At 40.7% G+C, this 26,601-nt stretch overlaps 1 protein-coding gene across 1 annotated transcript in view; it reads right to left on the reverse strand.

Moving 5' to 3' along the window:
- LOC112555508 overlaps positions 1-26,601 on the reverse strand; it is a 29,094-nt gene continuing 2,493 nt past the window's right edge. Inside the window, 36 exon segments of the mRNA XM_025223943.1 lie at positions 1-107; positions 1,154-1,436; positions 2,037-2,161; positions 2,571-2,671; positions 3,250-3,533; positions 4,220-4,284; positions 4,287-4,305; positions 5,091-5,161; positions 5,592-5,704; positions 6,221-6,309; positions 6,759-6,893; positions 7,574-7,683; positions 8,823-8,896; positions 9,409-9,488; positions 9,942-10,009; positions 10,628-10,679; positions 11,935-12,003; positions 12,341-12,381; positions 12,384-12,756; positions 15,416-15,769; positions 16,351-16,475; positions 17,021-17,121; positions 18,770-19,062; positions 19,411-19,497; positions 20,361-20,431; positions 20,821-20,933; positions 21,465-21,553; positions 22,016-22,151; positions 23,039-23,117; positions 23,120-23,175; positions 24,069-24,118; positions 24,120-24,143; positions 24,650-24,730; positions 24,860-24,927; positions 25,637-25,688; positions 26,467-26,535. Coding sequence (XP_025079728.1) covers positions 1-107; positions 1,154-1,436; positions 2,037-2,161; positions 2,571-2,671; positions 3,250-3,533; positions 4,220-4,284; positions 4,287-4,305; positions 5,091-5,161; positions 5,592-5,704; positions 6,221-6,309; positions 6,759-6,893; positions 7,574-7,683; positions 8,823-8,896; positions 9,409-9,488; positions 9,942-10,009; positions 10,628-10,679; positions 11,935-12,003; positions 12,341-12,381; positions 12,384-12,756; positions 15,416-15,769; positions 16,351-16,475; positions 17,021-17,121; positions 18,770-19,062; positions 19,411-19,497; positions 20,361-20,431; positions 20,821-20,933; positions 21,465-21,553; positions 22,016-22,151; positions 23,039-23,117; positions 23,120-23,175; positions 24,069-24,118; positions 24,120-24,143; positions 24,650-24,730; positions 24,860-24,927; positions 25,637-25,688; positions 26,467-26,535 — 4,107 coding nt within the window.

Below are 26,601 nucleotides of genomic sequence, written 5' to 3' on the forward strand. Positions count from 1 at the left end.
TCAAAATCCGGTGTCCACGTGTGGTTGTTCTGGTGGTATACAGTCATCAGCAGGGTAGTCTGACTGAGATGTAAGGGAAGAAAAGTTTAGCAAAATAGAGCAGGAGCCTGCAAAGAAAGTACAACACAGCGCAGTTTGTACTGAGACCGGATGGGTAGCCAGTGCAGAACACAATGGAGAGGACTGACATGGTCTCCTGTCCTAGCTAAGCAACAGGCGTGCACCGGACTTGCTGTACACAGGATCCTTTATTCGAAATTCCTAGCTTTCATGGATGAATAATCGAGACAATGTCATCTGTACTTTCCTTGAATATCTGAAAGTCCCGACGTACATCATTCGAACAACGAGTTCGCTGAGAGCATCAAGTTAAGTACAAGGAAGCAGGATGTATTTTTTCTGTAGTGTAAACATCTGAGTAACACTTTGCCTTCAGTATTTTTCAAAGATAATTTAAGTGCATGCTGAAATCAAAAGACAACTTCTTACATAAACAACCCAAAATAATGAAAACTTTTGCAGAGATTAATATTATTCACCTACTAGTCGTGAACTGCGTCTCAGTAGGACACACCTACTTTTAAAAAGCACTAAAAACTATAACTTCCTTCACTGTAATTTTAACTTTTAGTAATAAGGTCACAGTCAACTCAAATTAAGAGCTTACAGATATTTTTTATTTCGTGTTAATTTAACAAGTCTGAAGAGCCATTAAACAGTAGGGTTAAAGAAGAAGAAACGTAGATCCGGGTACCAGGTCTAGGGTACATGAACATTGGCATTTCCATTGTTTTTATAAATACAAGTTCTAGCAGGACACGTGTTCCTTCAGAAATTTATGAAGATGTAGGTACCTTGCATAACAACAATGTTGTTCTCTTTAGGCAGCATCATACACAGCTGTCAACCTTTTAAAAATTAATTTAATTTTCGTCAAGTTACATATTTGCTTTTGTTCCGACATCAACTTTATAGTAAGTTACGTATAGTTTGTTCTTTTAACAACTAATCAGCGAGCGACTTGAGAGTTGATGACATGCCCATCCATGTTGTTTGTTATAATTTTTTATCTAGAGTTAGAGCCTAGAGTTCTTCGAGCTGGAAATATTTTCTTTTGTGGTTTCATCGACTGTTGCATCGAGAGTTTTATTACCTAGAAGTGGATGACCATCAGTATGTTCGCCACTGTTTTCCACCTGACCATTAGTCAGATTGTCCTCTTGATGTGCTAGGAATGACGCCAGGGGCAGCTTACTCCCATTCAGTTTGCCGCTGTCGAGGCAGCTGGAGTTGTCCCCGATGTCATCTGCTGGGTCAAGACCGCCGCCTGAAAGCATCGTTTCTTTCTCGTTTGCCTTATCGTCGTTGTTGTCCGGGGTGATGATGATCTCCGTGTCCATAATGATGACTTTTGTTGGCGGCTGATAATCAGTCATCTGTACAAATAAGAGGGAATTGAAAAAAGAGATGAGGTGCAAACACACACACAGAGCGAGAGATAGAGAGGGAAAATGGATAGAGTAAAAAGGGGACAGTGAATACAATAGAGGAATAGATATAATAAATCTATTAATGTCTGCCTATCTATCCATTCTTCATTATTTTTGAAACACTTCTTTTCTCTCATTATTAATGTAGCTAATTTTTTTAAAAACTTTGATGTTTAAACACCTATCTCATAGTATTTTTACACTCATATCAAGCTAATTTTACACTTACTAAACTGTTTTTATAATCATTTCAAACTGTTTTACACCCATCTCTAACCATTTTCACACTTATGAAACTGTTTTTACACTGATCTCAGACTGATTTTTTACCCACCTGAAATTATTTTACGCCTATCATACTGTTTTACACCCATCTCATGCTGCTTTGTAGACGAAAGATATTTGTCGGTAGGTATCACAAAATGCATGTCCGTCATCAACACAGAATGCTTTCAGTAACGAGCACCTAAAGTTTGTCTATAGTCAGCAAAGAGTATTTGTCTGTATTGTCAGTAACCGCATTAAAGTAAATGTAACGAGGCTTACATCGGCGGTGGTGTAGTCCTCGCCACACCTCAGGTGCTTACGGACCGACTCCGGCAGGTAGCAGAACAGGTGGTCAAAGAAGGACATCAAGTAGCGAGGGTGAACCTCTCCGGGTTTGTTGCCTCCTGGAGAGAAAACAAGAGGATGCAATCACGTGACATTAAAAAAGCTCATGTCAAGGCGCACGCACCCAACCACACAAGGAATCGCAGATGTACCTCATCCACTGCCCTACGTTATCCAACTGGCCATGCAGCCACACGAACGCAAGAACATCGCATAGTCACGTGTGTGTCTATAAAAGGGCAAGCTGAGTATCGCATGCTCACGTGCAGATGACCACACCTACATTTTTTAATGAAACAAAGGTAACGGGGAAGCTGGCAACCATGATGACAGCGACGGTTGTCAAAAAGAAGATACAGACGTAAACGACGATGATGACGATGACAGTGAATATTGGACGACAAGATGATAATTATTGGAAGATAATTATTGGAAGATAATTATTGGAAGATAATCAGCCAGCCTGACCTGTGAGGAAGCTGACGATGCTGCCTGCTATGATGGTGAAGAAGATACCAATCGAAGCCAGCCACATGTAAGACACGGTGTACATTTTCTCTATCCCTTGTCTGAAAAAAGACAACACACGATGTTCATGTTCACCGTAAAGCAAGAATGGCGATGAGATATATATGTGTCCGATCCTAACCAAAGTTTGCAGGATTACTTCTTTTGGGTATGAGAATGTCATAGAGTATGGTTGGTATAGTTATCTCTGGACCATCTTTAATTCAATGTCTATTTTATCAACTGCTGACACTAATGGGTAGAAGGAATCCTTGCCCCACATGTCCCACAAATGACTTAAGTAGAGTAGATTTTGACATTTTGACTTCCTTTCAGAGGGTACAAGCACGAGAGTGAATGAATGAGCAAGAAGAGCGAAAGAGAGAGCTACGTGGCAACCCTCACTTATTTCCCCTTCACCCCAAACTGTCGACTACTTTTTTTATTGCCCTTTACTGATCTGGTCCGCAAACGCATCGACAGCCTGTCAGGGGACGTGTCATCCCCAGAGAAGAGAGGAACAAAAGAAGAACGAGTGAGCAGGGAGAGAGAGATAGATAGATAGTGTAAAAAAAAAAATTAAAAAGAAAAAACAAAATTAAGAAGAGAAAGTAAAGAAAATAAAGAAAAATGTACATACGGGCCAGGGAGGATTTCATCAGTCGCCACTGTCGTTGAAATGGAGTCAGTGAAGTAAGAGTTCAGTTGGCTAAATTCGACGCCGCCATGCAAGCTGAGATTATAGCGACTGCTCCCTGGCCCCCCCTCGGCGAAGGCTGAGAAGTTGCTGGTGGAGTTGACGTAGCAATATTCCATAGACGCCGGCGGCAGCCAGGGCGCAGCTTTGATGCTTTTAGTGAAATTCATTCCCAGAGACAGCCACGACGAGAAGATGAGGGAGAGGAGGCCGCCAACGAAAGCACCCTGCACATAGAGAGACCGAGACATGTCCGATGGAACTGAGTCTTCGGAATTCTGCCGCAAGGCGGCGTGCGCTTTTAGAGATTAACTCCATTTGTATAAGAGCAAATAGACAGGGGGCGACTCAGGTCTTGGGGCGGCCCTGGATAGAAAAAGAATCGGCGGCCCTTTCGCCCGCTAATGTCAATCAAACCAAGTGGCGGCCCATGCTATTCTCATTACGGCAGAATGTTGTAATATACTACATATAGCTTACTACTCCGATTCTAGCAACATTTGTAAATAACAATGTTTTTTCGTCCACATTGCCGACAGCTGTCGTTATTTATTTTTTCTGTTTTATATTAAATAAGGTGGCGGGCCTGAGATTTTTCGGCCCTTTGCAGGTGCACAGTTTGCACAGGTCTAAGGTCGCCCCTAGCTGGACCTGAGAGTAGATTTAACTGGGATTTATCCCTCTCATTTCTGTAATTTTAAAGGGAACTTCAGATAACTAAACATACTGTGTGGTTCTTAAAGTTATGAAAACATGTCTAGAGCACCCTGCGATTGACAGTGATGACAACAATAGCTCAGGATATGGTCAGTGAAGGACAGGTTAAACAGCAATCCATACACGTTAAGTGGTTATCTAGACACAAGCAGACACACATGTAATGGATTGCTGGCGATGGCAAAACAATTTTTACCTTGGCGTTGGCCCACGGACAGAAACAGCCGAGCATAAACAGGCCGGTCAGAGGACCGCCAAAGGCGACAGCAAACTGCCGGAAATCTGCGGATGAAAAGGAATGATTTAGCTGGAAAGTGAAACTGACAGAAAAAATGGAAACAACAAAAGTAAATAGAGGGTAAGTGGGGGTTGTGTAAAGAGAAAAGACACCTTTCACCCCACTCCCCCAAATCCAGGCTGCCTTACCCGCGAGTTAATTTTGCTTCGTAAATATTCTGGTTCGTTCATGCTGCGCCTTGGGGAAATTGCATAATCTTATTTACAGCTGTAGGCACTTACAGACGACTTCCTTGTTGGCTACACCCTACTCCTCTCCTCTTCCCTAATGTACCTCCTCTCTGGAAGTCGGCAGTCTTGCCTCTAGAATGCACTGAACTCAGCTATGTTTCTATTCTGTTAGTTTTAATCATGTTAAATAAGGATACTGCTGCTCTATTTATCGTCAAAGAACTAGTAAAATTTTTTTCTGTTTGCGGTTTGGTAGATGTGGTTCATGGGAGACAACTAGCTATCTTGAAGCTGATTACTAAAAGGGGTTATTTCCCTTACAACCAATTGTCTAGTTTATTGAATGCCTGCAGCAGTGTTCTAAGTAGCGCCATAAACGGTTTTATTAACGAACTAGTCGGGGAAAATTTTCCAAACAAGCAAATAATACAAAACAAACAAACAAACAAACAAAAACCACCAAAAAACAACCGACAAAAACAAACAACAAAGAACCCAACCAAACAAAAAGCTCCACAACATCAGGTCAATAACTTATATAAATCCTGTCCTCTAATTACTAATTAACCTTTCTCTTACATCTTAGTTCACTCACTCACCTGCGTGAGAGGACCCCCGATGAGCGAGACAAGGAGAGCAACACCGCACGACAGGAGGCCGAAGACGACGACTGCAGACAAGGACAAGATGGCGTTACTCTCTTTCTGAGGCAGTTGTCTGGTGGGTCGGTCAATTAGTTCCTGGTTTGTCTCATCATCATTCGCATTTGTTCAGTCCATGATTCATCTACATATGATTATCCACTCTCTTACGCTAACGGACCTTTGCGTGTACAACCAACCAACCAACCAACCAACCAACCAACCAACCAACCAACCAACCAACCAACCAACCAACCAACCAACCAACCAACCAACCAACCAACCAACCAACCAACCAACCAAACAACCAACTCACCGACATGTACCGAGACACTTAAACATGCAAGTACATCCAGAGACACAGAAAAACTCTCATCACTTTTGTTGTATATGGTAATGTAGGGTAGTACAGAATGCAGTGTCTGTGTGAGAGTTGAGGGAGCAGACAGCGCTCCATACCGCTAACTTTGGCGATGATTGTCGCCTTCAAATCCGAAATGTTTCCAACACGAGGTTTGAGAATGTCAGCCCACAGCAGTGCAGACAGACTGCTTAGTCCTGACGACAAGGTGCTAGAAACAAAGCAAAAGGGGAAAAATCCAGAATCCCAGGATTCAATTTTATTTGTACACTCACACATATATTCTCTCTCTCTCTCTCACACACACTCCATCCAACCAAAAGTCTCCGTGTTGATGATGACTCTTATTAGATAACCTCTCTTGAGCAACCACTTCCATGAGTGTGGGTGAAGGACTACACGGCCAGTGACTGGATTTTTTGTGACACCCAACACTCTTCGGAGTGTCACCGACGTCTGAAGCGAGACATTTTCTCCAAATCCTGGACATGTGTGGGGCATGTAGGTGGGATCAGGCCTCTGATTTCAGACATTGAAATCGTGGAATCGACCTCCACGCCTCTCAGGTTACGATGCAGACGAAGCCTTGATTGCATTGGGGTTCGTTATGTTCTGCCTCAACATTTTCTGTGGCAACAGAGGGGACAAGACTTTCACAGACTCCGTGAACACTTAGCTCTCCACAAACTTCCAAGCCCGATGGTAGTAGCTCTGATCAACCATTTACCTCAAAGACGCGCTGAAGAGAGATGCAAGGAAAAGTCCTGGCATTCCTGGAATATTCTGGAAGATGTCCATCACCGTGAAAGGAATGATCTGGAAATGAAAACGACAACCTTAAACATTTGTTCGGGTGGAAACGAGAGTAGTTTATTAGGAAGCTCAAACTTTCTTTTGGTAATTTGGGTTCCTTAAAGAAATGAACAAAGAACGACAAGGGGATCAAGAAGAAGAGGAGGAGGGATGTAATGTGATGGTAGAGCTAGTAGAATACTAGCGACTGGTACCAGAAGCAATGATAGTATTGATGAAGGAGAACTGGAGATAGCAGCAACAAATAACTAGCACGTCTACTGGACCTTGGGTGAAGATGATAAAAGAACACAAGTAAAGACAGAAAAGACTGTAATGAAAAGAAAAGCAAGACCTTCTTAGGAAATGGATTTGGTTCTCTAGACTATAATACTGAATGACATAAGCAAGACTGGCTGCGGTACTGTCTTTTTTTGCTATTATCATTGTCAGTGCTCGGCATTGTTGTCCACCTGATTGGGATTCTTGATCTTCTTTGATCCCAGCGGGTCACACCCTTTGACGTGGTAGTAAGAGTAAGCAATGATCCCCTCGTAACACGCCATGGTGAAAGTCAGGAAAAGAAAGGGATGGTGACGCTGATCATGCTGAAACATATCCAGACCAGTAACAAGACAGGATTGTTTATGTGAGCAACAACGAGAAAAAAAATTTCTCCCCTCAGACGTACAGCAGAAACAAAACTATAGATACAAGTCTTAATTGTTTAGAAATAGTGGGAAGAGAACGGTGTCCAAAAACAAACTATAAAGCAATTAAAAAACAAAACCGCAAAACCAAAACAAAGCAGATTCAGACTCTCAAAACAAAATAAAACAACAAAGACACCAAAGAAAACAAAATCAATTTCCTGAAACAACAAAAAGGAAACAAACAAACAAAAAAAAAGGTAAAAGAAAAAAGAAACAGGAACAGATAACAAACAAAAACAGCCAAACGTCTTAAAGAAAATAAACAGCTAAAAAAATATAACATGAAGAACTGTTAACGAGATTTATTCCATATAAAAGTGTTTTTAAGAATAACCAAATATTAAAAATAATGAACCATAAGTTGTCAAACGATAAGCATAAATAAAACAGCGACAGAATACAAGTGGAAACGGAGGACAACATTTTTTTTTAACTCTTTGACCCCATTCTTAAAAAAACCCATAACATCGAAGCTGAAAATATCTAGCTATCGCTAAGAAAAATGATAGTTCTGTATGTTTGACCAAAGGGTGATTTACAATTTCTTTATTTCCTTCGCCCTTGTTTTCTCCTACTCGAGTTTTGCTTTTCTTTTTGTCTTGCGGGTAGAAGGTGAACACGAACTCCTCCCACGTTACGTCTTCATGGTCTGCTTTAATGAAGGACCAAAGAAAGGAACGGACATCTGACAAAAAGAAAACTAAAGTCACAGTTAGCGGGATATTATGAGTTCTTGCCACGATAATTAACGGTGCACCAGCAGGAGATGACGTGTGAGGGGAGAAGTAACTCTTACGTCTTTGCTTCTCGGAGACTCTTGGTGGCGCTGACTCTCTGAACTGTGGACTGGTTGAAAGCGAGGCTAAAGCTTCGGATCAAGGTGCCCAGAAAGAGGTTCCAGAATGTGTGGCGGGTCGTGGGATTAGGATCAAAGCTGCGAAAAAAAGTTTTACAGTTAAGGTGTAATAGGTCGTGAGGAGAGAGTACAGCATCTTGTGTAATGTGAATCCACACCACACTGCCTGTCTTTCACACCTGTGTAGATCATGATACGCATACACACATACCAACTGACCCACCTCTCATCACACACACAAACAAAATAAATCATTCGCGCAAAACACATTTGCATGTTCATGCAATCAGACAAACAAATAATTTTCAAAAAGTAGAAAAAGGTTATGAAGGGACATCTTTGTCTAAAAGCATCAAAAACATTTGTGTGCAAAATTCTGTAGCTTCTCCTGGTCATTATCAGAAGATGACCAATTCTGTAAAGAACAACTCGTGCTTTTTCGACTTATTTCGCCAATCAAGATCCCCTGTTTCTACAAACAGTCCCACTCTCTTTAACCTTTTCTCTCGCCGCCCATGTGTACACGTGTAAACAGACAAAAAATATTCGATAGTGCGTGCATGTATGTAACGCAAATGTCAGGACTGTCAACACTTCCCTCGATGGAAAAGAGCTTTTGAGCAGACAGACTACCAACTCTCCACTCGGTATTTTACGATGTTTCTATTCTTTCCGTTAAAGACTACTCAATTGGTGCGTGTCAGCTTATTTATTTGATTGGCAGGGTGCTTTAGGACAGGGAGTGAATGAGAGAGTAAGGGGAAGATGGAGATATGGAGACTGAAAGAATGTCCATCTATCCGCCAATCTAACCATCCAGTCCTCCATCCACTCACCCATCTCAACTACCAATCAGTTTAAACTTTTGCCATCTGGCAAGTAAATCAATGATGGTGATTATTATTATTATTTTTTTTTATTATGATTTTTACTTTGTTGTTGTCTCGTGTCTCGTGTCTAATTCTTACTTGAAGAACTGCAGACGTCCTCCCTCTCGCGCGATGTCCCACACCTTCGCCGGACCCCCAACGTCAATGGTACCCTGCGAACAGAGCTGAGAGAGTCTCGCGAAGAAAGGAACAATTTTAGCCTGATAAGACGAGTGTTCGAAAGTGGGTAATAAAATGTATGTTAGGTCCGCGAAAGAAGATCAAAAATCTTTTGTTTGAAGACTATATATTTTGTTTTTGCAAAGCAGATCGCACATTTTTAGGTACATAAAGAGGTAGGGGTTAGCTCTCGAGAGAAATATATATATATAGAGAGAAAGAAAGCAAATGGAATGGGATGTAAGAAATAAAGTGAACAGACACGTTCATTTAATATTGAACGATGAAAAAAACTAAGTAAGGAAAAATGAAAGGAGGAAAGAAAGAAAAAACAGAAGAAAGAGAGAAAAAAAATAGGAACGAAAATGAAATAAATAAAAAATATATGAAAAAAGGAAGACAAGAAAAAAAAAGAAAGAAAGAAAAAAAAACCAGAGAGAAAGAGGAAAGAAAACATTTTCTTTAAAATCGAAGCCAAAGAATTATGAGAGCCTCAGATACAAACCTTGACCAGATTGAGATCATACCGGCGTACATCACAAAGCTCTGAAACACGTCCGTCCAGATGACGGCCTTCAGTCCACCCTGCCACGGAGAGTGCAAGAAGGTCACATCCTAACCTGACCAGGACTCGTATGCTCAGACTGTAACTATTATTTCTCGTTCTTCTTCGCATCTCTTATCTCACAAGACATCCATACAGACAGTTCCAAGTCATCTCTGCCTTCATTCTTTACTAAAAACATCTTTCTTCCTTCCAATGGCTGAGACATTAACCTCACGTGTATTCTATATAGAGGAAGAAAACTTATTTCACAGAATCCAACTGTTCTATCCTCTTACAAAGAGTGAGAAATTGTTTAAACAACAAACAAACCAACCCCGCGAAGAAACTTTAAAATTAAAAATGTTCTCATTTGGATCAGTGCGTGTTGTATTCCGAGTTAACCGGTCTGTCAAACAGATATCTACTAGTTATGTAAAAGTAAAATAGGGTAACACATTCGGTTACACATGAAAAATACTCAGAATGCTTACAATGGATGTGTAGATGATAGCAACGAGGGCGATGACGAAGATGGAGCTCCACTGTGGAAAGCCAGTGACTGAAAACGCAACCGCCAAGGTTCACATAAATATAAAGTATAAACTGTAATTGTGCAACGTTCACGTGAGTTTAATAATATAACTGGTAATGGTGAAACCAGTCACCAATATTCACAGAAGTTTAGTAATACAGTCAGTGACGGTGAAACGAAAGTGTCATAATAAAAAACGTATTGTTGGTGTGATGATGATGGTCATTTGATGGGAAACCGTTGTAATTGAAAAATAGATCTTAATTAGGGATAACTGTTATTAATAATAATAATAATAATAATAATAATAATAATAATAATCAACAACAACAACAACAACAACAACAACAACAGCAACACCAACAAGAGGAATAACAAGAAAATCAACAAGAAAACCAACACAACTGTACAAGATCAACCTTCAGTTTAAAAAAAAAGCAATTAGAAACTTCATTAAAGACTAAAGAAGTTTACAGGAGACAAAGAAGCTTAAGTGGTTTTCATGAGATTAAAAAAGACTGGAGAGGTTTGCATGAGACAGAGACTAAAGAGGTTACATAAGACCAAGAGATTCAAGAGGTTTGCATGAAATTCAAAACGTTGACCCTTAACTTTTGGAGTTGACCTGAAGCTAAAGAAGCTTACCTGCTTCCAGTGCAATAACAGGACCAAAGAGGACGATGCCCATATACCAAGTCTAGAAAGGAGAGAACTTTATAAAATTAGTAATGGAGAGAGAGCTGAAATGAGAGTCTGAATGGTAAACAGGAACGAAACAAAGAGAGATTGTTTGAATCAGTATTTAGTGGCCATATTAACCTCAAAAAATGGTGCCAACAGCATCAATAACACAAGGTTAAACTCACTAGTATACTACCGTACACCTTTTAAACTAAAATACACAATAAATATACAATGCTAACCTTTTTACAACATTTTTATTGGTTGAAGCTTTTAACAAACCAATTTTAAGTCTTTGGGACAACAAAGAATTTAATTTTAATAAATCTTAACTCTTCCATGATGGAGGGCTTTAAAGCAAAAAGAGGAGAGGGGAAGAGAGATGAAATAAGGACAGTGAATAGAGGAAAAAAGGAGGTAGAAAGAAAAAAGTAGGGTAATAAAAGAAAAAAGATATGTAAAAAGAAGTTAGAAAGATTCAATCATTGTAACTCAAAGCCAAATACAATTTTTCAATCGTGCATTGTTTTTTGTTCATGTGAGGCAAAGTAAAGTATTTTGAAAGGGATTGTCTGTAAAACTGTACAGGTACCCGTATAATGAGCTGGTTAATGAAAGCCGACCCGGTCAGAAGGCAAATCGAAACTCCAAGATGGTTGAGTGGTTGCTGGTTTGATAGAAAATTGCTATCATATGACTTAGGGCCGCGGTTCTCAAACGGTGGAGCGCCCCCCCTCCCCCCGGGGCTCAAAAGAACAAATCCTGACTAAAAACAAAATACAGTCACTAACACAGCAGCTTTTTCTTTGACTATCTTACTCAATATTTTACTCACTCGCGAGGCACATTTTCTTGGCAAAGCTCTCTTCATAACTCACTCCGTCTTCTATCCGCTCTCTAACCTCCTTCTTCTTCTTCCACTCGCTAACGTCCTCTTCTTCTATCTGCCATCTATCGTCCTTCTTCTTCTAGCTGCTTCCTAACGTCCTCTCTACTTCAATCCGCTCTCCAATCGTCCTTCTTCTGTCCTGCTCTCCAATGTCCCAACCTCTCTGCTCGCTAACGTTTTATTTCCTCTCGTCACCTCTCTTTTTGACGTCACTTTATTTTGACGTCTCCTTACGTCATTTATGAAACTCCATTTATGAAAACTTCCATCATTCGCACACCTTTCGCCCAGTCCTAGCACTCTGACTAGATCCATGACACATGCGCATTACGACAAACCACAAGAGACATCCACAAATAAGGCAACAGCTGGCTCTACTTACGTAAGTCAACATTCCCAGGAATGTTCCTAGTAGGCGGACGGCGGTGGAGTTGAACCGCAGATGTAAATACTGAAACAGAATGGAAGAGTAATCATGCTGTTTGAAGTATAAGTCAGAAAATTAATTGTTCAGTCAGTACAAATAAATAAAAATAAATATTTAATAACTAAAAATAAACCTCATCTGAGTCCCCGAAGCTGTCAAGAGCACATCAATTGTACACAGCTCGTCCATATGTCTTCCGCTTAGTGTTCGCTGTTTACTTGCTCACCCACCCACTCACTCACACTCTCTCTATCACTCGAAAATCCACACACACACACACCAAAAGAATAAGAAAAATAATTTTAAAATAGAACACTATTGACAGCAATGGTTGTCCTGTTGTTGCTGTCGTTGTGCTTACTTCGTAGGCGCTGGTGATCTTCAGAGGGTGCAGAAGGGGACCATGATGAAGACGGAGAGGATCTGGGAGATCATGAAGCCGATGTAGCAGATCCACCATTGAGCGCCATACACGTATATCTCCGCCGGCAACCCCAGCATCATGATGGACGACTCGAACGACACCATCAGCGAGATGGCGACGGGGATGAACTGCATGCTGCGGCCGCCCACCAGATACTCTGTCGTCGTGCGCTGACGACCCCCTGAAAAGGCATAGAAAATGCCGATGACGATGGAGATGACGATGGTGGCTGCGAAGACGCCGTAGTCGGCGATGTGGAAAGCGTGAGAAGGATCGACCATGATGATGACGCGGTTGTTGTTGTTGTTGTTGTTGATGATGAGATCGGCGGTAGCTTTGATGGCCACGTGAAGCTAAAAATAACTGAAATAAAAGTGTGCGTTCGTCATAAATCCGACAAATCCAAAAGTAAAAATAATTTTCCAGAAATTATTTTTTAATTAAGAGAAATATTTTTAACTTTTAAACTTTCTGAAAAAATCCCTAAGGACAAAAGAATTTCTTCCCTCTCTGAAAAAATACAAAACGAAGACTTAAAACCTCGGAAAATATTTTCTTTTCTCTGAAGGAACTTCTTACCTTTGTCTTTTCCAGTTTTTCTTTGCAGGGAAAGCAGTTGTAGCCTGGTGTCGGTGTGCACAGTCAGGTGTGGTGTCGCCAGTCGACTGACTCGTGAGGTACATGGAGAATCTGTATCGTCACTATATACCTGCCGGGTACCTGTGGAGGTTGGGGGTACAAGGGACGGAAGGTACCCCCACCAAGTGATGCTGCAGAGATAGCGCCATGTTGAGGGAGGGAAAAAAGCAGGTTAATTTACGCATGAACACAAACATTCTCTTTTAATTAAAAAGATTCTGTCTAAAAGTACATTTTAATAAGTGTAAACCTTTTGAACTCATTTTAAAACATGAACAGTTCGTGAAAGGTGTGGAGTTAGTGTGGTTGTATCTTCATCGAGGACAAAACTGTGCAATGGCCACCCTCTGCTTCAGTCGGAGTTCAAAGCTTTGGTGATTATTGTGTCATGCCCTCATATGTGGGCAATAAAATGTAAAACATGAAAACATTTTATTAGAGCCCACCATGCAGGGAAACAACCGTTAGCTTTATTATCCCCCGTTTTAATCACGTGGCCAGGGTTTAGAGTTAGTGTTCACTTGTACGTTGATTTACAAAGAATGTACTGGGTCGTTTTGTCAACCATTTACCATCATTAAGTACTCGTATGTCTACATTAAACCACTCATACCGTAGACAAGAGTAAAGCACCTTGAGTGATAGGTCAGTGTGTTTCGCACGTTAATATTTGCTCTGAATACAATTCATACATTATCATAGTAAGTGTACTTTTAAATAAATATAGTTCAGTCTACTTTGCCGTTCTTGTTGACAAATTATTGGGCGGATGTTGTCTGTAGAGGGCGTGACCAGTATTTATGCACAGGCAGGCAGACAGGCTTCTGCCAATTTTCACTAAATGTTGTTATTAATTAATATGTTGATTTTAATTTTAAATTTCAGGAGATGTTGTGTGGGTGAATATTTGTCGTTGATGTCTGACGTGTGCCACGTGTTAATGTTTAAATCACAGCATAGCAGAAGGTAAAAAGTTCAAGTTGTAGTCGGCCATGTCGGCTGGAAACCTCCCCACCATCAACTCTTCTCCACCTTCTCAGTCACAGATGCTCTGCACTGCATGGAGGAAAACGTCGGCTGAAGTTGGAGGCTGGACTTCATCCTCCGCATGCCAGACACCACGGACCTTGATTACTGGATAAGTGACTCAGGGTCAAGGCTAGTTTCAAAAAGCTTTTCTTTATTCGGCTTTTTTTAAATTGAGACTCGTGTTATCCGGTCTGGTGGTTTGTAAAAGACACACACACACAGACGTAAATGGATTTGAAAACCTGGAAAGGTGCAGACTGTTTATTCTTTCTTGGATATCATACCAATAAAGCGAGGTGTCGAGACTTGCCATTCATACGATTCCGAAAGCAGTTGTGGTAAAAAAAGTCAACAGAATCTGTCGTGAAGGTGTTTTTATACGATAAAATTGTCGATAAACCCAAATGCGTTTTCTATAAGCAAACAATACAATTTACAGAAAAAGCTACTGTTGATTTTGCATTAAGTATTCTTTAAAATGTTCTGATGAAATAAAAGCTTAATTACTCACTTCTAAAATTGCTTCAATGTTAGGAAGATCCGCCATTTTGAAATCGGAAACGGATCTGAAAGCTCTTCTTTGTGAGGATTTGTTACGATTTGTGACTGTTATAAGGCAAAGAAACAACGAATGGAAAAAAACCCACTTATCCAGTAAATCAAGGTTTGTGCCAGGCGCTAAACACGGTGATCTACTTCTGTGTGTTACCCCAAGGTGTGTAAGCTATTCACATTTTACCTGAATTTTTTTTCGTGGAAAGCGTGATTGTAAAACAATATATCTTGAGATACTTTATACAAATTTCGTTCAAACAAGTCTCGCCGCTTATTTCATTTCACAAGCTTTTATTTCTGCTGGCTCAAATATCTCCCCCTCATTCTTTATCCCTCCTGCCCCCGTTGTGTTTGTCGTTTGGCAAACTGTGTTGATGCATGTGCGCTTGTAATTTATTTGGTTACAACACAGGGAGGTCACTGCCAAGGGATGCAACTGCCATCAAAGGCTGTATGCTAGCGACCAAAGAGTTGTGCCTCTTGCACAGACCAAGGAAATATGTTTCATAAATACAAGTTCTAGCAGGACACGTGTTCCTTCCGAAATTTATGAAGATACGTAGCTTCCATAACAACAATGTAGTTCTCTTAAAGCAGCATCATACACAGCTGTCAACCTTTTAAAAATTAATTTTATTTCGTCAAGTTACATATTTGCTTTTTTTTCCGACATCAACTTTATAGTAAGTTCAGAGTAGTTTGTTTTTCTAATAACTATAATCAGCGAGAGAGGGCTGATGACATGCCCATCCATTTTGTTTGTTATAATTTTTTTATCTCCAGTTAGAGCCTGGAGTTCTCCGAGCTGGAAATATTTCCTTTCGTGGTTTCATCGACGGTAGCATCGAGAGCTTTATTACCTTGAAGTAGAGGACAATCAGTATACTCGCCACTGTTTTCCACCTGACCATTAGTCAGATTGTCCTCTTGATGTGCTAGGAATGACGCCAGGGGCAGCTTACTCCCATTCAGTTTGCTGCTGTCGAGGCAGCTGGAGTTGTCCCCGATGTCATCTGCTGGGTCAAGACCGCCGCCTGAAAGCATCGTTTCTTTCTCGTTTGCCTTATCGTCGTTTTTGTCCGGGGTGATGATGATCTCCGTGTCCATAATGATGACTTTTGTTGGCGGCTGGTAATCAGTCATCTGTACAAATACGAGGGAATTGAAAATAAAGGGATGAGGTGCAAACACACACACAGAGCGAGAGATAGAGAGGGAAAGATGGATAAAGAGGGAAAGTGAAGACAATAGAGGAATAGATACATTAACATCTAGTAATTTCTACATATTCATTCTTTATTATTTTCGAAACACTTTTTAAAATTCCTTTCTATCATCATCAGTTTAACTAATTTTGTTCCAAAGCTTTGATGTTTATACACCAATCTCATACTGTTTTTACACTTACATCAAACTAGTTTTACACTTATTAAACTGTTTTTATAATAATTTTCAAAATATTCTACTCCAATCTCTATCCGTTTTCACACTTATCAAACTGTTTTTACATTGATCACAGACTGTTTTTTTTTAACCCATCTGAAATTGTTTTACACATCTCATGATGTTTTGTAGAGATAATCATAATATTTGTCTTTGATTAGAACAGGATATTTGTCTGAAGGTATCACAAAATGCATGTCCGTAATCAACACATAATACTTGTCTGTAACTAGCACTTAATGTTTGTCTATAGTCAGCAAAGAGTAAGTAACGAGGCGTACATCGGCGGTGGTGTAGTCCTCACCACACCTCAGGTGCTTACGGACCGACTCCGGCAGGTAGCAGAACAGGTGGTCAAAGAAGGACATCAAGTAGCGAGGGTGAACCTCTCCTGGTTTGTTGCCTCCTGGAGAGAAAACAAGAGGATGCAATCACGTGACATTAAAAAAGCGCATGTCAAGGTGCACGCACCCAACCACCCCGGACACAAGGAATGATGTCGCAGATGTGCCTCATCCACTGCCCTCCGTCATCCAACTGGCATGCAATCACACGAACACAAGCACATGGCATAGTCACGTGTGTGTCTATAAAAAAGCAAGCTGAGTATCGCATGCTCACGTGCAGACGACCATACCTGCATGAAACCCAAAGATTGTATCACACATACATGCCTTGCAACACATTACATTTTTTTCCTTTGTTAACCCTTGACATGGAGTACCCGATACAAATCCAGAAATATGGACATGATAAATCGGCATTCATAGAAGGTACACGAATGAATGGAGAAGTAGGAAAATGAAACAAAGGTAACGGTGAAGCTGGCAACCATGATGACAGCGACGGTTGTCAAAAAGACTATACAGACGTGAACGACGATGATGACGATGACAGTGAATATGGCGACGACAAGATGATAATTATTGGAAGATAATCAGCCAGCCTGACCCGTGACGAAGCTGACGATGCTGCCTGCTATGATGGTGAAGAAGATACCAATCGGAGCCAGCCACATGTAAGACACGGTGTACATTTTCTCTATCCCTTGCCTGAAAAAAGACAACACACGATGTTCATGTTCATCTTAAAGCAGAGAGTGGCGATGATATACATAAATATGTGTGTGTGTGTCCGATCCTAACCAAAGTTTGGAGGATTACTTCTCTGGGGTATGAGAATGTCATAGAGTATGGTTGGTGTAGTTATCTTTGGACCATCTTTAATTCAATGTCTATTTTATCCACTGCTGACACTATTGGGTGGAAGGAATCCTTGCCCCATGTCCCACAAATGACTTAAGTAGAGTTGTTAGGAACAGGGGGTTGTTGTCCCTGTCTGTAGTTAGTCAGGGATTATCGCCCTTACCAGTATATGAGTGTGTTTGCTGCGTCGTGTTTTCGCGTCAGAACCCGACGTCATTTTATGACGTAATTTTAGATTGTAGTGGAAAATTATTTGGAAGAAAGCAGACGGCGGGGAGAAGGGTCGAGGAACTGACAGAGTGTATGGATTGTCCGTTTTGGGAACTTGTGTGTTGTTCCATAACGACGGAGAAGAATTTTGGTGAGAGAGGACGGGCGGAAAACTGAGGAGCGAGCTGACAGTAGTGTGGATACAGAGACGTCTGGGAGAAGGGACAAGGAGCGGACAGAGTGTATGGATTGTCCGTTTTGGGAACTTGTGTGTAGTTCCAGAATAACTATTCGTGGTCGCCACCTAGATGTCGGCCAAGAAAGCATCTACCCCTTATAAGAACTGAAAATTGTGAGAGTTTTCAAGAAGAGAAGAACTGTCAAACTAATCAATGTACAACTCTGTTAAGATGGAGAACATAAGAATCCTACAACTGTGGATTTTAAGAAAGGACATGTCGTAAAGGAAAAAGACTTATCGTTGTTTAATGTGTAGTCAGAAAAGGAGAGTGACTACGATTGTTAACATTGCGATGCAGTATAGTGTATGTGAAATTCAGGGAGGATTTTACCAGAAAGTTTATTCTTGGGCGATCGCTTCGGACAGTGTGGAAGTATGAACAAGTGTGAATAACAGAAGCCAAACTGTAAGTAGCAATTTGAGAACTTTTCGAAAGATAAACAGAGGACCAACTTAATTGAACGACGCCGCAAAAAGACATTTATACCGATGTTACACCGTATATGATTTTCAATAATGTATGTGTTTAATGTTAAATGTTGAATTGAATTATTTAAATCTTATTTGCCAACGACAAATCTCTGTGATATCTGTGTGAAAAAGAACACGCGTGGGGATGTGCATACATATGGCCGTCAGTGAGTTCGAGTGATGCGTGACGGTGTATGAAATTGTGAGGATTGAACGCGTCCCTGACAAGAGCAGATTTTGACGACTTCATTTCAGAGAGCACTCTAGGAATGATCGAGCGCGAGCGCAAATGAATTAGCGAGAAGAGCAAAAGGGAGAGTTACGTGGCAACCCTCACTTATTTCCCCTTCACCCCAAACTGTCGACTACTTTTTTATTGCCCTTTACGGATCTGGTCAGCAAACGCATCGACAGGTTGTCAGGATGCTAGTCATCCCTGGAGAAGAGAGGAACAAGAGGAGAACGAAAATGTCGAAGGAGCAAGGAGTGTGTGTGTGTGTGTTAAAAAAAAATTAAAAAGAAAAAACAAAATTAAGAAGAGAAAGTAAAGAAAATTAAAAAATATGTACATACGGGCCAGGGAGGATTGCATCAGTCGCCACTGTCGTTGAAATGGAGTCAGTGAAGTAAGAGTTCAGTTGGCTAAATTCGACGCCGCCATGCAAGCTGAGATTATAGCGACTGGTCCATGGCCCCCCCTCGGCGAAGGCTGAGAAGTTGGCGGCGTTGCTGGTGGAGTTGACGTAGCAATATTCCATAGACGCCGGCGGCAGCCAGGGCGCAGCTTTGATGCTTTTAGTGAAATTCATTCCCAGAGACAGCCACGACGAGAAGATGAGGGCGAGGAGGCCGCCGATGAAAGCACCCTGCACATAGAGAGACCGAGAGTTGTCCGATCGAAGTGAGTCTTCGGAATTCTGCCGCAAGGCGGCGTGCGCTTTTAGCTGGGATGTGCGAGTAGTGAGTTACGACTGGGATTTAACCCTCTCTTAAAGGAACTTCAGATAACTAAACTTGCTGTGTGGTGCTTGATGTTATGAAAACATGTCTACAGCACGTTTGTGTAGACAGCGATTGACAATGATGACAACAATAGCTCAGGATATGGTCAGTGAAGGACAGGTTTAAACAGCAATCCATAAACGTTAAGTGGTTATCTAGACACAAGCAGACACACATTGAATGGATGCTGGTTATGGTAAAACAATTTTTACCTTGGCGTTGGCCCACGGACAGAAACAGCCGAGCATAAACAGGCCGGTCAGAGGACCGCCAAAGGCGGACAGCAAACTGCCGGCAATCTGCGATGAAAAGGAATGATTTAGCTGGAAAGAAACTGACAGAAAAAAAAGGAAACAACAAAAGTAAATAGAGGGTAAGTGGGGGTAGTGTAAAGAGAAAAGACCCCCCTTCTCCTCCCCCCCCACCAAATCCAGGCTGCCTTACCCGCGAGTTAATTTTACTTCGTAAATTGTCTGGTTCGCTCATGCTGCGCCTTGGGGAAATTGCATAATCTTATTTACAGCTGTAGGCACTTACAGACGACTTCCTTGTTGGCTACACCCTCATCCTCTCCTCTCCTATCACCCTTCACCCTCCCCGCTATCTCGTCCCTAATGTACCTCCGCTCTGGCAGTCGGCAGTCTTGCCTCTAGAATGCACTGAACTCAGCTATGTTTCTATTCTGTTAGTTTTAATCATGTTAAATAAGGATACTGATGCTCTATTTATCGTCAAAGAACTAGTAAAATATTTTTCAGTTTGTGGTTTCGATGTGGTTCATGGGAGACAACTATGAGACAACAATGAAGCTGATTACTAAACGGGGTTATTTCCCTTACAACCAGTTGACTAGTTTATTGAATGCCTGCACCAGTGTTCTAAGTATCGCCATAAACAGTTTTATAAACGAAGTAGTCTGGGTAAATTTTCTAGGCTCCAAACAAACAAACAAACAAACAAACAAACAAACAAACAAACAAAAACAAACAAACAAACAAACAAACAAACACAACAAAAAACCCAACCAAACAAAAAACTCCACAACATCACGTCAATTACTCTGTAAATGCTGTCCTCTAATAGTCTAACTAATGCTGTCCAATAAATGCTGTCCTCTAATTACTAATTAACCTTTCTCTTACATCTTAGTTCACTCACTCACCTGCGTGAGAGGACCCCCGATGAGCGACACAAGGAGAGCAACACCGCACGACAGGAGGCCGAAGACGACGACTGCAGACAAGGACAAGATGGCGTCACTCTCTTTCTGAGGCAGTCGTCTGGTGGGTCGGTCAGATGTCCTCGATATGTCTCATCATCATTCGTATTTGTTCAGTCCATGTTTCATCTACATATCCACTCTCTTACGCTAACTAGGCCTTTGCGTGTGCATGCATGCAAACAAACAAACAAACAAACAAACAAACAAACAAACAAACAAACAAACAAACAAACAAACACTAACTTATACACTCACTGAAGTGTACCGAGACACTTAAGCATGCAAATACATCTAGCGACACAGAAAAACTCTCTTCACTTTTGTTGTATATGGTAATGTAGGGTAGTACAGAATGCAGTGTGTCTGTGTGAGAGTTACGAGAGCAGACAGTGCTCCATACCGCTAACTTTGGCGATGATTGTCGCTTTCAAATCCGAAATGTTTCCAACACGAGGTTTGAGAATGTCAGCCCACAGCAGTGCAGACAGACTGCTTAGTCCTGACGACAAGGTGCTAGAAACAAAGCAAAAGGGGAAAAATCCAGAATCCTCAGGATTCAATTGAATCTGTACACTCACACATCTCTCTCTCTCTCTCTCACACACATACATACTCTATCTAACCAAAAGTCTTCGTGTTGAGGATGACTCTTATTAGATAACCTCTCTTGAGCAACCACTTCCATGAGTGTGGGTGAAGGACTACAGGGCCGGTGACTGTATTTTTCCACATTTTCTTTTGACACCCAACACTCTTCGGAGGGTCACCGACGTCTGCACCGAGACATTTTCTTCAAATCCTGGACATGTGTGGAGCATGTAGGTGGGATCAGGCCTCTGATTTCAGACATTGAAATCGTGGAATCGACCTCCACGCCTCTCAGGTTACGATGCAGACGAAGCCTTGATTGCATTGGGGTTCGTTATGTTCTGCCTCAACATTTTCTGTAGCAACAGAGGGGACAAGACTTTCACAGACCTCGTGAACACTTAGCTCTCCACAAACTTCCAAGCCCGATGGTAGTAGCTCTGATCAACCATTTACCTCAAAGAAGCGCTGAAGAGAGATGCAAGGAAAAGTCCTGGCATTCCTGGAAGATTCTGGAAGATGTCCATCACCGTGAAAGGAATGATCTGACAATAAATACGCCAACCTTAAACATTTGTTCGGGTGGTAAACGAGAGTAGTTTATTAGGAACTCAAACTTTCCTTTAGTAATTTGGTTTCCTTAAAGAAATGAACAAAGAATGACAAGGGAAGCAAGAGGAAGGGGAGGAGGGATGTAATGTGATGGTAGAGCTAGTACAATACTAGCGACTGGTACCAGAAGCAATGATAGTATTGATGAAGGAGAACTGGAGATAGCAGCAGCAAATAACTAGCACTTCTACTGGACCTTCGGTGAAACAGAAGAAGATGATGATAAAAGAACACAATTAAAGACAAAAAAGACTGTAATGAAAAGAAAAGCAAGAACTTCTTAGGAAATGGATTTGGTTCTCTAGAGTCTAGACTATATACATAAACAAGACTGGCTGCGGTACTGTTCTTTTTTTTTCCTATCGTCATTCTCAGTGCTCGGCATTGTTGTCCACCTGATTGGGATTCGTGATCTTCTTTGATCCCAGCGGGTCACACCCTTTGACGTGGTAGTAAGAGTAAGAAATGATCCCCTCGTAACACGCCATGGTGAGAGTCAGGAAGAAGAAAGGGATGGTGACGTTGACCATACTGAAACATATCCAGACCAGAAGCAGACCTAGTGAAACAAGACAGGATTGTCTATGTGAGCAACAACGAACACACAAAAAAATTTCCTCCCTCAGACGTACAGCAGAAACGATACATACAAGTCTTGTTTACAAAAAGTGGGAAGAGGACAGAGTGCAGTATCCAAAAAAAAAAAAAAAAAACCAGACGCAGACTCTCAAAACAAAATAAAACAACAAAGGCACCAAAGAAAACAAATCAATCTCCTAGAACAACAAAAAGGAAACAAAAAAAAAAAAAAGAAAAAAGAAACAGGAACAGACAACAAACAAAAACAGCCAAACGTCTCAAAGAAAATAAATAGCTAAAAAAATATAACAAAAATAATTAAAAGCGAGAATTATTGCAAATAAAAATCTTTTTAAGAATAACCAAAAATTAAAAATAATTAACCTTAAGTTGTCAAACGATAAGCATAAATAAAACAGAGACACAATACAAGTGGAAACGGAGGACAACAATTTTTTTTCAGTCTCTGACCCCATTCTTAAAAAAACAACCCATAGAAGCTGAAAATATCTACCTATCTCTAAGAAAAATGATAGTTCTGTATGTTTGACCAAAGGGTGATTTACAATTTCTTTATTTCCTTCGCCCTTGTTTTCTCCTACTCGAGTTTTTTTTTTTTTTTTGGTCGTGCGGGTAGAAGCTGAACACGAACTCCTCCCACGTTACGTCTTCATGGTCTGCTTTAATGAAGGACCAAAGAAAGGAACGGACATCTGACAAAAAGAAAACTAAGGTCACAGTTAGCGGGATATTATGAGTTCTTGCCACGATAATTAACGGTGCACAGCTGGCTAGACGGACCAGTAGGAGATGACGTGTGAGGGGGAAGTAACTCTTACGTCTTTGCTTCTCGGAGACTCTTGGTGGCGCTGACTCTCTGAACTGTGGACTGGTTGAAAGCGAGGCCGAAGCCTCGATGATGGCGCCCAGAAAGAGGTTCCAGAATGTGTGGCGGGTCGTGGGATTAGGATCAAAGCTGCGAAAAGGTTCACGAAAAAAAAAGTTTTACAGTTAAGGTGTAAAGGTCGTGAGGGAGAGTACAGAATCTTGTGTGAATCCACACCACACTGTCTTTCACACCTGTGTAGATGATGACACGCATACACACACACCAACTGACCCACCGCTCATCACACAAACAAACAAAATAAATGCTTCAAGGAAAACACATTTGCATGTTCATGCAGTCAAACACAATAATTTTCAAAATGCAGAAAAATGTTATGAAGGGACATCTTTGTCTAAAATTATCAATGGAATTTGTGTGCAAAACTCAGTAGCTTCTCCTTGTCATTATCAGAAGATGACCGATTCTGTAAAGAACAACTCGTGCTTTTTCGACTTATTTCGCCAATCTAGATCCCCTGTTTCTACAAACAGTCCCACTCTCATTAACCTTTTCTCTCGCCGCCCATGTGTACACGTGTAAACAGACAAAAAATATTCGATAGTGCGTGCATGTGTGTAACGCAAATGTCAGGACTGTCAACACTTCACTCGATGGAAAACGAGCTTTTGAGCAGACAGACTACCACCTCTCCCCCCGGTATTTTATGATGTTTCTATTCTTTCAGAGCCCTGTCCGTTAAAGACGAGTTAATTGGTGCGTGTCGGCTTATTTATTTGATTTGCAGGGTCCTTTAGGACAGGGAGTGAGTGAGAGAGTAAGGTAGAAGATGGGGATATGTAGACTGAAAGAATGTCCATACATCCGACAATCCAACCACCCAGTCCTCCATCCACTCAACCATCTCGACTACCTCCAAACTTTTGCCATCTGACCAGTAAAGCAATCATGATGATGATGATTATTATTTTTATTATGATTTTTACTTTGTTGTCGTCTCGTGGCTCGTGTCTAAGTCTTACTTGAAGAACTGCAGACGTCCTCCCTCTCGCGCGATGTCCCACACCTTCGCCGGTCCCTCCAACGTCAATGGTACCCTGCGAACAGAGCTGAGAGAGTCTCGCGAAGAAAAAAAGTATCAATTTTAGCCTGATAAGCAGTGTTCAAAAGGGGGAAGTAAAATGTATTTAGGTTCGCGAAAGAGATCAAATCATCTTTTAGTTTGAAGACTATATCTTTATTGTTTTTTGAAAAGCAGATCTCACATAATTTTAGGTTACATAAAGAGGTAGGGGTTAGGCTCTCGAGAGAAATATATATCAAGAAAGAAAGCAGAAATGAAAAGGATGTAAGAAATAAACTGAATAGATTTAAGATTGATCGATGAAAAAACGAAGTAAGGAAAAATGAAAGGAAGAAAGATAAAACAGAAGAAAGAGAGAGAAAAAAGCCAATAGGACGAACACCAAATAAATAAAACAAAAATATGAAAAAAAAGAAGATTAGAAAAGGAAAGTGAAATAAAAAACAAAAAATAGAGAGAAAGAGGAGAGGAAACATTTTTTAAAATGAAGAAAGAATTATGAGAGCCTCAAATACAAACCTTGACCAGGATTGAGATCATACCGGCGTACATCACGAAACACTGAAACACGTCCGTCCAGATGACGGCCTTCAGTCCACCCTGCCACGGAGAGTGCAAGAAGGTCACATCCTAACCTGACGAGAACTCAAACAGATATCTACTAGCTATGTAGAAGTAAAATAGCCGTAACATACTCGGTTACACATGAAAAATACTCAGAATGCTTACAATGGATGTGTAGATGACAGCAACGAGTGCGATGACGAAGATAGAGCTCCACTGCGGAAAGCCAGTGACTGTGAAAACGCAATCGCCAAGGTTCACATAAGTATAAAAGTATAAACTGTAATTGTGCAACGTTCACGTGAGTTTAATAATATAACTCGTAATCGTGAAAACAGTCACCAATATTCACAGAAGTATAGTTATACAGTCAGTGACGGTGAAACGAAAGTGTCATAATGAAAAACGTATTGTTGGTGTGATAATTAATTATGGTCATTTGATGGGAAACCCTTGTAATTGAAAAATAGATCTTAATTAGGGATAACTGTTACTGTAACCGAATTCACGATTACTTTCATTAAAATTACTGATATTTTTGTAGTAAATATAATAATAACAGCAACAACAGCAACAGCAGCAACAACAACAAGAGGAATAACAAGAAAATCAACACAACTGAACAAAGATCAACCGCAAGCTTTTTTTATCAAAACAATTAGAAACTTCATTAAAGACTAAACGAAGTTTACAGGAGACAAAGAAGCTGAAGTGGTTTGCATGAGAGTAAAAAAGACTGGAGAGGTTTGCATGAGACAGAGACTGGAGATATTTACATGAGACAGAGACTGGAGAGGTTTGCATGAGACAGAGACTGGAGATATTTACATGAGACAGAGACTAAAGAGGGTTACATAAGACCAAGATATTCAAGACGTTTGCATGAAACTCAAAACGTTCACCCTCAACCTTTGGAGTTGACCTGAAGCTAAAGAAGCTTACCTGCTTCCAGTGCAATAGCAGGACCAAAGAGGACGATGCCCATATACCAAGTCTAGAAAGGAGAGAAATTACAACTTTATAAGAGTTAGTGATGAAGAGAGAGCTAAAATGAGAGTCTGAATGGTAGAAATAGACGAAACAAAGAAACAAAGCCATTAACAAACCAATATTAAGTCTTTGGCACAACAAAAAATTTAATTGTAACAAATCTTACTATTCAATGATGGAGGCCTTTAAAGCAAAAAGAGGCGAGAGAGAGATGAAAAAAACAACAACAACAAAAAAAAAAAAAAAAAAAAAAAAAAAAAAAAAAAAAAAAAAAACCGAGAAAAATAAAGTAAGGGAATGAAAAAAAATCGTAAAAGGAATTAGAAAGATTCAATCATTCTAACTTAAAGGAAATACAATTTTTCAATTGTGCTGCTCTCTTAGTATTTTTAAAAAATGTTTTGCTCATCGCTTAAAGTTAGGCCAAGTAAAGCTTTCTGAAAAGCATCCAGCTGTGAAACTGTACTTGTACCCGTATAATGAGTTGGTTAATTAAAGCCGACCAGGTCAGAAGGCAAAAAGAAAGTCCAAGAGGGCTGACTGGTTGCTTGATTTGATAGAAAAATGCTATCATATGACTTAGGGGTAAGAAAGGGAACGGAGTACCTAGAGAAACCCCAGCAGTCTGTTCCGTGTAAACCTGTCAAAGTCAAAAAGTATGTTTGAGACGGGATACGAACTACGACCCTGTAGAGTGTAGATCCTCACCGTGCTAGTGACATGAGCATTACCACAAACCACAAGAGACCTCCGCAAATAAGGCTACATGTGGCTCTACTTACATAAGTCAGCATTCCCAGGAATGTTCCTAGAAGGCGGACGGCGGTGGAGTTGAACCGTAGATGTAAATACTGAAACAGAATGGAAGAGTAATCACGACTGAAAATTAATTGTTCAGTCAGTAAAAATAAAAAATG

This window comes from Pomacea canaliculata, linkage group LG14 (genome assembly GCF_003073045.1).
Source record: "Pomacea canaliculata isolate SZHN2017 linkage group LG14, ASM307304v1, whole genome shotgun sequence".
NCBI classification, from domain to species: domain Eukaryota; kingdom Metazoa; phylum Mollusca; class Gastropoda; order Architaenioglossa; family Ampullariidae; genus Pomacea; species Pomacea canaliculata.